At 51.6% G+C, this 12,392-nt stretch overlaps 2 protein-coding genes across 2 annotated transcripts in view; one reads left to right on the top strand and one right to left on the bottom strand.

Moving 5' to 3' along the window:
* Positions 1-459: 459 nt before the first annotated feature.
* Positions 460-1,639, bottom strand: LOC307053658 (actin-related protein 2/3 complex subunit 1A-like; the record flags this gene model as incomplete). Its single annotated transcript, XM_079705168.1, is given in 2 exon segments — positions 460-1,450; positions 1,452-1,639. Coding segments are annotated over 2 exon segments (1,068 nt in total). The 3' UTR covers positions 460-570.
* Positions 1,640-5,485: 3,846 nt separating this feature from the next.
* Positions 5,486-12,392, top strand: part of GALNT2 (polypeptide N-acetylgalactosaminyltransferase 2) — a gene marked incomplete at its 3' end in the record, with an annotated part of 175,128 nt that continues 168,221 nt past the window's right edge. The window contains exon 1 of the mRNA XM_079703673.1: positions 5,486-5,668. Coding sequence (XP_079559799.1) covers positions 5,543-5,668 — 126 coding nt within the window. The 5' untranslated portion in view covers positions 5,486-5,542. The remainder of the gene's footprint in view (positions 5,669-12,392) is intronic.

The raw sequence follows: 12,392 nt of genomic DNA, 5'->3' as shown, positions 1-12,392 counted from the left end.
TGAATAACGGTGCCATGAACATGGGAGCACATGTTCGAGTCCTTGCTCTCACTTCTTTTAGGTATGGACCCAGAAGTGGAATTGCTGAATCATATGGTAATTCTAGGTTTAACTTTTTAAGGGACAGCCAAAATGTTTTCCACAGCAGCTGTACCATTTTGCCTTCCCACCAGCAACACACAAGGGCTCCAATTGCTCCACATCCTTTTCTTCTTTTTTTTTTTTCCACATTCAGTATTTTTATTTAATTTTTTAGCAGACAATTTACATACTTCCCCCACCCCTTCCTTTAAGTTAGTGTGACAATTTTCCATAATAAACTACTTAAAGAGAATCTTTGGTCAAGAATGGAATGAAATAGCAAAACAAAAAATAAAACCCAAATCTCTGCTGCTTTTAAAAAACCAGTACTTTCACCAATTATTCTCAAACAAAACACAGAACAAGGTTTGCGCCATATGTGTCTTCAGTGTTTCCTGGCGGCTGGCTCTCCTCCCCATCACGCGAATGGCGGAGTTGCTCGGTGCAGCCTGTCTATCCTCATGCTGGATCTGGGAGGCTCGCTCAGCTTCACAGTATCCAAAGGCCCTGGATAGAAGACTCTAAGGTCTTGAAATCCCAAATGGTCATGGCTCCATTGATGCCAGTAGTGCAAAATTTGCGACAATCTTGCTTGTCCACCTCATAAAGAGACACTTGAGTGATACTGTTCTGGTGCAGCCTCTCCAGGGCCGGGTTGCAGTCCTCGGTCGTGGCCCGCTTGTCCATGTTGCGGAAGCGCTCCATGGCCGACATGTTGCTCTGGATGCTCTGTTTCGGGGTGTCTAGCTTGGAGACAAAGGTCAAACAGCCGCGGTCGTTGTAGTTAAAGAGCATGGGGCAGCAGTCATGGCCAGCAGCCAGGACGCTGTCCTCCGAGATGAAGGACACACTCAGGAGGGGCAGGAACTCTGTCTTCAGAGTTGAGATCTGCATGCTTTTTGAGGCATCGGCAACGGACACGGTGCTGTCGTGGCTGACCCAGGCCAGGCTGCTCCCGCTGGCGGAGAAGCTGACCTTACGCACCCAGCCGCCAGTGCCACTGCCATCAAACTCTGACATCAGATGACCAAAAGGCATCTTGCTGCCCCAGGGCGTACTGGCTGGCTTCTCATCCACTTCTTTAATATAGGCAGAAAACACTCTGCATTTGAAATCACAGGATCCTGCTGCCAGCAAGACATTGTTGGGATGCCAATCCAAGCTGAGGACCGTGGAGCGAATGGGTTTTTTAACGTGCTTGCTTACCCACCAGTCATTTTCGGACTCGAAGTAACAAACAGAAATGAGTCGTGCTCCGCTGCCCACAGCAAATTTGTTCTCTAGCGGGGACCACTTGACAAAAGTGTCTGCACAGTTAATTCTCAGAATCACCAGGGTTGGCTTCCAGACACCATCCTTCTGACCCCAGGTAGGCATTGCAGTCAACCCCACAAGTGACGACGCGGTCACTCTTGGGAGAGCAGTCAATACCTGTGACATGTCTGTTGTGTTCCTTGAGTTCATGAGCTTTCACCCACTGCCTCCTGTTCTTCTTATAGATGTGGATTTCGTGGTTATTGGGGCTAAGGGCGATGGGTACGATCCCTGTTCCAGGCATGACAGGTGATTGGCTCTAGTAAAAATTGACGCAGGGACATTATTCTTAGTGTTTTCAAAGGACAGAAAGCTGGGGGTCGGGGCCGTCCGATGGGCTCGGAGTGTTAAATTCCCGGACTCTGGTCAATCAACATGAACAGGCTCCGGCGGGCGTGGGCGTAGGACCGAGGCCCACATTCTTTTCAATATTTGTTATATTCTGGTTTTTCATTTTTGTTTTTGCTTTTTAAAAAAGAATAGCCATACTACTGGAGATATCTCATTGTGGCGTTTGTTTTGTTTTGTTTTTTGCATTATCGATGTTGGAGGTAGGTTCCAGTTTGCCCTCATGGATTTTAGTTGCTGTCATGAGGTCTACTTTATTCTTGCAGTTTCTTTGTCCTTACGCTTCCCCATGTCACATCTAGCCTTTCTTCTGACTTCAGATTTACAAACTACCGTGCCTTCAGACCCACTGCCATGCACAATGGAGTTGAAGCTTTGGCCATAAATAGTCCTTCTTCACCTCAGATGCTCTTTAGCCTGTTCTACTTTGTTTGATACCAGGATCACAGCTTCTGCTCTTTTAGAGTTGGGTTTTCCTTTATGACCAAATTTGAAAATCTTTTAACAGGCAAATTAAGTGCATTTGTAAATTCATATACTGGTATGGTTTGGTCTCCACTCTGTCCTGTTATTTTCTGTTATAATTACTGCATGTATTATGGTATACTTATTGTGTTTCTTTCACCATTTGGTGTGTATTCTTTGCTATTTAAAATTTTTTTTCTTTTAGGGTTTTGGAACAGGGTTTCCAATATTTTGGAATATTTATGTTTTGCTTTAGTGGTTAAGTTTTTATATTTTTACATTAATTCTTTTCTTTTTTCTTAACCCTTTAACATCTGGTCTGTCCATTTTATATGGTGTCATTTGATTAGCAACTATTACCTATTTAACAGTCAGTTACATGATTATGTTTCCCCTTTTCTCTCTCCCTTCTCCTTCAGTTTTTTTCAGTTGCACCTGTTCTATTTGATTAGAAAGTATGTGTATATACTAGTCTTCCCATCCCTCATTTGGTGGTTTCCTCAGTTATCTCTTGTTTGGGGGAAGCTCATTCTCCAGGAAAGGCATAGGATGCTCTCTAAATTTTTGTACTCAGTTCTCATCTGTTTGTCTATAGCTTTGATCCTTAAAGGCTGGACACAAAAATCCTTGACTGGTACTTTCTTTCCTCAGTGTCTTGTAAATACTGCTCACTGTTGCATTGCTCTGTATGTTACCAGCCTAAATATTTTTATTTCTATAAGTAATTTGATCTTTTTGCCTTTAAAATCTAATAGTTTTACTAAAACATGTTTTGGAGTTGATTATTCCACTCAGTTTTCCAAGGTACATGGAAGGTACTTTCAATATATAATTTAAATTTTCTCTTATTTCTGGCTTATTTTCTGGGATTATAGTTTCCCCCCTAGTTTTATTGAGATATGATTGACATATAGCACTGTGCACAGCATAATGACTTGACTAACATATATTGTGAAATGAGTATCACAATGTTTAGTTAATATTCATCATCTCATTTAGATACAAAAAAAGGAAAGGAAGAAAAAATATTCTGTTTCCGGTAATGAGAACTCTTAGGACGCACTCTGTTAACAACCTTCAAAAGTACCATACAGCAGTGGCAACTATCGTCATCATGCTGTTATGTTACATCTGAGATGACGGTGTTAATATTCATTTTGCTTCACTGTTTGGTGTTTCTACTTTAGAGACTCCAGTGACATGTATTTTGGTTCTTCTTTCCTGGCTTTCATTTCAACCACTTATCTCTGAAAGCTTTTTACTCCTTTCTTTATCTTATTTTCAATTTCTTGAATATTTTCTTGCCATTCTTCAGTGTCCTTTTACATATTTGTTTTTGATATATTCTCCCTTGGGCGTCTTGTAATTCTTCTTTGTTTCTGGGATAGTTTTGTCTTTATTTTCAATTTCTATCCTGAATCTTATCAACTCCTGCTGTATTTCTTCCTAATTTTTGCCTGATATATTCTTAGGTTTTGAATTTCTGATTCTAGCTGTGTGTGTGTGTATGTGGGGGGTGGTGTATCCAAATATACGATACTTTGTTCAGCTTGAGAGTTTGACATAAGGTTTACAATTTTCCTCTGCTTTGTCGTTTTATCGATGGGGGGATTTTCATCAGGTGAAATGTTATGATTCATCTTCTCATCATAAGAAATGTATTTTTTTTCTTTTTGCAGTAGATTTATATGCAGCTATTTTGATGTTTTAGTGCTACTAGACATTTTGACACAGGGTTCATAGTTCAAGAATGTCCTCTTCTCACTATACTGAAGTGCAGTTTTTAATAGATAACCTCACTGAGGGAGGGATTGGTTGTCTTTTATTTCTGCGGATCTATAATTCTCTTTTTTAACTTCCTTCTTTTCCTTCACCACAAGACCTCCGAAGGGCATTGCCCTTTCTCTATTTATCTGACTTTTCCCAGAAGCAAGGCTTCTTCAAGGCTGCCACCTCCTGTCCCATTCTCTTTCAAAGCTCTTCTCTTTTCCAGTCAAGTACCCAACCTGTGTTCAGTATTTAGTTCTTGGTGTTGGACTTTCTCTTCATAGAAGGATTTAAGCCTGGGTTTCACTTAAGTCCTTGGCAACAGTGGAGGGAGCTCTGTTGGAATTTGAGGTATTTTCTTCCTTCTACTTAAGAAGTAATTTGAAGTTCAGTTCATGGCATTCGCTCTCCTAGTAGAGCTGAAGGCTTGTTTGTTTGTTTGTGTTTGTGTTTGTGTTTTATTGAGGATGTGAGTAGAGATTCAGATGCAGGCAGCTGCCTTTGTCCTCTGGACTGGTCAGCTTCCTGAATCCCTTTTAAAATATCACGCGCTAAGTAACATTTCTTTCTTTCCTAGGAACACTGGAAACTTTGCTGTTACAAGGGCATCGTCAAGGTTACACAGATTCTGTTACAAGACAGATCTGTCTTCTTGCATCTTTAAAGCTGTTTCGTGTGCTGCCTCTTCTTTCTTCTTTTAATACAGCAACCAGTCACAAAGAAAAAAATTTAAAAATATATATTGCCTTCCTTCTTCCTCATTTCGTGTTTACTTAAATACAAAAAAGAAAACCCCGCTATTCAGCACTCCGTTCATCCCTGGAAACACGCTCCCTTGAAAAATCACCTCTCGGTTTCTACCTCCAGGCCGCCACCTCTGCCTAAATAAATAAATAAAATGGACACCTGGGGATCCATCCCCACCAGGGATGTTTTGCTGCAAGAGTAGTAAGAAAACTGCAGCGAGCAGCAGCGAAGTCGGGTCCCGGAGGGGGATTTGCACCAAAAAAACTCAGGTCGGTGGGCCAATAAGAGCGAGCCTGCCGGGGGGCTGGGGTGGTCCCAAGGACCGAGGACCGCGGAAGTGGCGCTCCCGGCCGGGCAGCGCGCGGCAGCGGCGACCGGGGGTCCCTGGTGCGGGCGCCCGTGTGTGTGCGCACATGTGCGCGTGCCCCGCGGGCGCCCGGCGGCCACCTGTCACTCACGGGGGTGGCGGGGCGGCGGCCGGCGGAGGCCCTCCTCGCGGGGCCGGCGCGCCGCCGCGGTGGAGACGCGGTAATCCCCTCCTCCGCCCGCGCCGGGCCCCCTCAGCCGCCGCCGATTGGTCGCCCTTTGCTCCCTGACCCCCTCGCCGCCTCCGCGGCCGCCGCTTCCTGCTCGGGCGCGGCGCGGCGCTCCCGGCCGGGGCGGAGCTCGGGCGCCGGGCGCGCACCGCCCTCGCCGCCAGCCGCGCCGGAGGAGGAGCCGCCGCGCCCTTCCCCTTCCTCCGCTCCTCCCCGGCCCGCGCCCGCCGCGGCCCCAGGCAGACTCGCGAGCAGCGGCCGCGGCCGGCGGCCGAGTCGGGAGGATGCGGCGGCGCTCGCGGATGCTGCTCTGCTTCGCCTTCCTGTGGGTGCTGGGCATCGCCTACTACATGTACTCGGGGGGCGGCTCCGCGCTGGCCGCGGGCGCGGGCGGCGGCGCCGGCAGGAAGGTGAGTGGGGCGCCCGCCCGCGGCCCGGCCCCGGAACCCCCGGCGCCCACGCGCCCCGGCCGCGCCGCGGGGCACCGAGGGGGGTTCCTGCTCCCTCCTGCCCTTCTCCGCCCGGACCTCCGCTCCGGCCACCCGCCCCGGGCCTCTCGGCCGTGTCCCCGAGGCTGGGGGCGCCCCCGGCCCCTCTGCGCTCGCCTGGCTCGGGAGAGGGCGACCCGGCGCAGCCCCCGGGACTGGGGCCGCCAACGCCTCTTGTCGCCCCCTGCTCCGGCTCTCTGCTCCACGTAATTTGAGTTGAGTTTCGTCCGGCTGCCGGGAGCCCGGTCCCCTGCGGTGGGACGTTTGGGGGGTGGGGATGTTGGGAAGCACAAAAGCGGGGGGGGGGGGAGGGCGAGAGGCGGCCGCCTTTGCGACGTGTCACGTACCTGGGGAGACAGGAGTCCAAGTTTCTTTTCAGCCCTTTGATACCAGCCGCTGCAATGCCCCCTCCCCCTTGTCGCCGCGCCGCGGGGAGGGGGCAGTTCTGGGTCTCGGCCCGGTACCTCTGGGGACGGGGGTGCCGCCAGCCCCGCGCCCGACGGAACGGACCTCCCCGGCGATGCAGGCGGAGGGCCCCCGCGCCCCCGCGCCCCGGACGAGGCCGGCCACCCACCCACACCCCGCGACCGTCCCCTCCCGGCCCCCGCGCCCGACTCGGCCGGCCCTCCCGCGCGGCCCCCGGCGCCCGCCTGTCCCAGCCCCACGCCCCCGTTTCGCGGGGTGGTCCCTCTGCTGTGTGTGTTCCTGGCGGTGGCGGGCTCCAGGGGCCGAGGGGGTGAGCCGTGGGCACCGCGTGAGCCGCTCTGGACGGCCGGGCGCCCTCGGGAGGAAATGGAGCGCGCAGGGCGCCGGGGCCCTGCGATCCCGCTGGGAGAGCGGGGCTCTGGGCTGTGCACTTGCCGCCAGCGGTGTTTGTGGGGTTTGGTGGCAACCAGGCTTTGAAAGCGGCCTCCACACGGTGTTACCCCTCTGCTGTGACATTTGGTGTCACCGCAAACCCAGGAAATTCTCAGTTAATGGAGGTGGACCGTGGGTTGGGCAGGAACCAGGGAATGGTGTCCTGGAACGAGCAAGCCAGAGTAACTGGATGAAAAGACTTTAGCCCTAAAGTCAGCCCATAAACGTCAACGCTGAGGTTCAGCTGCTTCAGAGGTTTCCTTCCTTCCTTCCTCCTTTCATTCATTCTTAGCTGAAGGTGTTAGATTCATGGTAAATTTCGTAGGCTTGCTTTATCTAGAGGGGCAGAAATGAAAAGTCTTTTCATGCGCAGAATTGGCTTAGCTTATTTCTGAGCTGACATGTGCTCTTAGCCCTGTTTTTTTCCCTATTTTAATCCAGGGAACTGTTGTTCACATGCATGAAGTCTCCGTTCATCCTTGAATGGTAAAGAGCAGTGCGCCCAGCGGAAGCAGTGCAGCCCTTTGAAAACCGTGGTGGTGTTCAACTGGAATTATTTCAAAAGCTTTGCTTCCCAGTAAACTGTGCTTTCGCAGGTCCACATAGCCTGGTGTGCTGGTGAGACCTGGCAGAGTTTCCTGCCTTTCATGTGAAAGAAAACCGAATACATAAGCCATGCTTAGTGTTGCCTTTCCTTGGTCTGCCGCTTTCATTAGCACATGTGACTGGAAACAGCAACAGGGTAGCATTAGCATCTGGCAACAGCAACAGGGTGGCATTAGCATCTGGAGAGGTTGGCTTCTCCCTGGTGGGCTTCAGCTGGTGGATGGTTCTTGAGGGGTCTTCCATTTGATCCTTAGTTAAAAAAAAAAAAAAATCCGAGAACTCCTTGTGGCCGGTGGCAGTAGGAAGGTACAGAGACCTCATAGATAAAAGTGTGCGAAATGAACAATTATACGTGGATTGGTGATTTGTCAGTTGGGGAAGAGGTATGTACATGCAATAGCTTTTGAAACGAGGAGACTCGTTAGCATAGTGTTGGCCCTGGTATTAAAGTAACCGCCCTGAGACTGTCTCCGGAGGGGCCAGTAGAATCTGCTGTCCTGAATTTCCTAATCTAGAGTATAAAGCTGCATAGTCTTTCTTCCTCCTAAGTTGTTTCCATGGATTCAGAGACCAGAAAGTCTCTTCAAATTTAGTTCATCCTCGTGATAAAAGGAAATATATAGATTTTCTAGCTTGTAAAGTATGGACATAAAAAAGATAATGTAGCATGCGTGTAAAGGCAGAATTTAAATACTAGCTGTAGTTTTTTAGGTGTAAGTGGACTTATATCTCTTCTCTCGTTTCATACCGTTCAAGTCAAGGCTCGAATTCCATATTTAGCCAATTTCTCTTCGCCCTGATGTTTTTCACAGGGTACCAGGCTTCAGTATTAGGCTTTGGGGGATTGTTTGTCTGATGGGAGCCTGACTAGAGTTTCTGCTGCTTCAGCACCCGGCTGGGGATTGTCACTGTTAAATTACCCTGCCTGTTAAATTACTCCCCTCAGGATGGTTATTCTCCATTTGGAGAAACTTAGAGAGCCCACTCACGTCACACTGCAGATTTAATAAACTCAACAGGGGCAGGTGCTGCCCTACTCAGGACTCAGCGCTGAAGTTCTGGGTGTGTGGTCAATCATTTTATGCATAATATTGTTTGAAATTATATTTTATTTACATTGGTAGAGAGCCTTCCCTCCCCCATATTTTGCTCTTTCCCCCTAAATCGGTGATTTGCACTTCAAGGATGCCTTTCCTTTGAGCATCTTAAATGCTTTAAAATTTTAATCATGTTAACTCTCCCCTGGGCCTTGGTATGTTGGCAGTGGATGGAGCTGCAGAGAGAGGAAGAGATTTCTGTCGAAATAAACCTGCCTCTGGGTGAAGTGTGGCTCTTTAGGTTGGAGAGGGAAGGGTTTTCCAGTATGTGAAGAATGGTCTCTCCTGGGAGAGAGTGTGTGACGCCCAGGACCCCTGGTCTGTGCTCCCACCCCACACCCTTGGGAGGCAGGGAGAGCATTCCCGAGGGGCACGGCCAGGGGCTGGTTACTCACCCGCCCTTCCTCGATGAGTGGGTGCTAGAGGCCTTTGGGTAAGACCCGGAGGAGGCCTTCTGGGAGAGCGGGCTGGGCCTCTTGGGGTGGTGGAGGGCCTCGCTTGGCTGGAGCGGGTACGCGTGGAGGATACAGTTGGAGGAGTTTGGGAGTAAATCATAGAGGGCCTCGGATGCCAAGCTGACTTGTTGGTTCTTCGACTGACCACAGGGAAGCACTTGTGTTTTTTGAGCTGGGCGGTGGACACTTAAGGGGAATGGTGTGAATCCATTTATTGACACTAAGACTAGCTTTCTGCTCCTTCCTGCTTAGTGACCTTTACTAATTTACCGAACCTCTCTGACCCTCAGTTTGCTCATCTTTATAGTGGGGATAGTTCTTGTAGCCAAAGACTAACTGCCATTAGGAGGTGGTGGCAAATACTAGGCGCAGAATAGATGCTGTTTGGAGGGCTGGGGGGAAAAGAAGAAAGCCTAACTATCTACTTGAAAATGGAGTGAACTGCGACTCTTAACTGTCCTCTTCTTGATCTCTGGAATTTTTTTTTTAAATCCCTCATGCATTCCTCCCAGATTGATTTGGTTGGTTCATTTGGGCTGGCAGCATGACCCCGACTGACATCAAGGACTGCCTTTTTGGGAAGTGGCCCGGACGTCTTGCCGGCTCTTTTGTCCCCAGCCATGGTGTCAGAGCGGGGTTCCCTTCAGTGGACAGCCCGTGGGAAAGTGGGTGCAGGACACACCTTCTTTTGGTGGTTGTGTGAACCATGGGAGTGTTGCTGGTCATGTCCCTGAGTGGGGCTCCCGCGGTGAGGAGGCCGGCCTGCTCCCCACTCCCTCCAGGCTCTGGGTGCCCAGCCGCCCTCCGCCCACAGCCTTGCCCCTCCTGGTGGGAGGGGAGCTGGCTCTCATCACCCACGTGCTTTCGTGGGCATCAGCAGATCTGTGAATGTGTCTGCTGGGGGTGGCGGTTGGGAAGGGGGACCTAGGCCACACCCGGCCAGCTAGAGTCAGTTAAAAAAAATTCCAGTTGAAAGGAGAGTTTGAAGTTGAGGTCGGGAGTGCAGTATTGGGGGAAAACCACCGTAGAGCCAGAGAAGCTGACAAACGGCCCTCTGTGAGAAACTTTTCTCTAAAGAAAATAAAAGTTTCGCTCTTCTGGAGTGATGCCATGCTGCCTCCGGGGCTCACACATGGTGGAAGCCGGCTGTGGCTGGTGGTGCAGAAGTGATGGGCTCTTCCCCCAGCCCTCTGGTGAGAGTGAAGAAGAGCCTGCCGCCTCCCGCCCCCAGCACCGAGTGGGCCAGCTTGCCTGGGCTGCGGCAGACCTCGGGGTGGAGTCCGGGGCACCCAGGGGGCTGTTAGTGGTGTGGGGAGGGCTTCAGGCCCCCTGTGACTCTCCCCACCCTAACTCCTGGCAAGTGGTTGGTCCCCTGTTTGGATCAGAGGAAGAGGTATTTGAGAGAAGGCCAGAAAAACAATGGGACGGTGAGCGGGGGAGATATATACATACATATGTAGTTTCATGTGTATAATTTCTTGTTCCTGCCATTCATGTTTCTGAGATCTTTGGGGAGAGAGAAGTCACTTTGGGAAGGTGTGAGTTTCAAAGCAGGCAGTGCCCCGCTGCCTAACTTCCAGCAGATCCAGCGGCTGTTGGCTTAGTGGAAGGAGGGGCGTGGTGAGGCCGCCTGGGGCAGAGACCAGGCACACACAGGAGCTGACTGCCAAGGTTATGGCCGAGATCCTGGCCGAGATCCGGGAAGAGGCAGGGTGTTCCTGGGAGAAATCTGTAAAGTCTCCTAGCTGGCCCAGCAGAAATCATGGGGTGAGGAAACAGCCAAACCTGGCCAAGCCCACGCCCCCTTTCGGTTCTTCCACTTTTCTCCTCATGGACCCTGTCCTGGAAGCTCTGCTTGCGTGGGTGATGCTGAGGCATACAAGCCGGGCGGATGTCCAGGTGGAAACACACCCACAGGCACGCTGCACAGATGCCATAGTGAGATCCTGCCGTACGGATGTTAAATAAACACCACTCTCTGGGGACCCCCAGCCCCCAGCTGCCCTGCTCTTCTTCCCTTGGGACCCCCGCTCCATGGTCTCCGTCCCCACTGCAGGGCCTCCTGGACCTGGCCTCCGTGCCCGTGCCACAGTGGTGCTTAGACAAGCTGAGCATGGCTCCTGTGGAGATGCTGCTCGAATCAAAGCAGGTGTTGGCCTGGTCTCACTGCCGTGACCTGAAAGGTGGCCTCCCCCTTGAGGCCACCTTTAACTCTGTGTTGCCTCCGGGGACCCTCGTGCCAGTGCTGTGGTCTTGGGCCCTTGCCTCCACACTGCCCTACGGTGCAGTTTCTTCGGGAGGGCCTCCTGGCACTTCCACAGGCAGACCTCCCATGTGGGATCTGGCACAGGCCGAGCCTGGCGAGGAGCCCTTCTCCGTGGAGAGTTACACTGAGTGCACTGGTGCAAGCCTCCCGTGGACACGCCCGCCCTCGCAGTAGGACTTGACCTTGCTTTCCTAACTGCTGTGAGGGCGCTCTGACCTTTGGCCACGTGCTTGAGCTTAAGGGTGAACCCCCAGTGTGGAGGTTCCCGTTTATCTGTCCAGTCGGGAGAGCCTCCCCCATAGGCTTGAGGAGCCAACAAGTCCTTCCCTGGGGGGCACCGCCCCCTCTGCGTCCCTTGCCCGCATCTGCCTCCTGCGGGGCAGGCTGAGGCACTTGGCATTTCTGCCTTTAGTCATCACCGGTATCGTAGGCCCGGGAAGCATGTGTCATTGTGCACGGGTTGGATTTCTTAGCATGCTGGGACGAAGACGGCAGTGATTCATTGTGGCTGGATTTGAAAAAACCAAAAATGGTCACATTGACTCTCACTCCTGACCTTCCATTTAAATAGATTTCCTCGGCTTTGGGAGTCCTGTGCCCCTTGCTACGGCTCTTACGGGGGCTGCCTGGTCACCCGTGGCTCAGCCTGCCCTTGGGCTGCCTGCCCTGGCCTCCCAGGCCCCTCCTGCTGGCCACCTGGTCCTGCCTGCTGACTCTTTGGGAGGAGGAATGGCCTGGACAGCTGGGGATAGAGTCGCTGAATTCCCAGAGCCCAAATCATGACCAGTGTTTCGGCAGGGACGAGGGTGCTTGGCGGGGTGGGGGGGCAGCGGTCACTCTAGCTCAGGACCTCTCAACCTCCACACAGTTGACACTTTGAGCCGGGTAATGTTTGTTTTGGGGGCCGGAGGTGCTGCCCCGTGCGCTGTTGCCATTTAGCAGCTTCCACTGGATGCTAGGGGTACCACACCCCCTCAGTGGCAGCCACCGACATCATCTGCAGGCATTGCCGGGTATCCCCAGCGGGCAGGGTCGCCCTCCCTTAAGAAGCACTGCCATAGTCAGTGTTAAGTGTGATTTTCTTTTTGTTTTCTGCTGTCTTCACGGAGCCGGACTGCCTCTCTGTGTGGTCTGGGATGGACCCTTTGGAAAGGGTTTCAACTTAATAAACACACTATTAGCCTCCACTATGTGCCAGGCACAGTCCTAATACTTTACAGATACTAATTCATCGACTTCTCATCACAGTCCTTTTATTCCTCCCATTTTGCTGGTGAAGGCTGAAGCACAGAAAGGTTCGGTCACTTTCCCAAGGTTGCAGAGCTAGTGGGTGGCACACCCAGGGTGGTCTGGGCGGCCAGCGG

This window comes from Hyperoodon ampullatus, assembly GCF_949752795.1.
Source record: "Hyperoodon ampullatus genome assembly, chromosome: 1".
Classification (NCBI taxonomy): domain Eukaryota; kingdom Metazoa; phylum Chordata; class Mammalia; order Artiodactyla; family Ziphiidae; genus Hyperoodon; species Hyperoodon ampullatus.
This window is presented reverse-complemented; position numbering and strand designations above follow the sequence as displayed.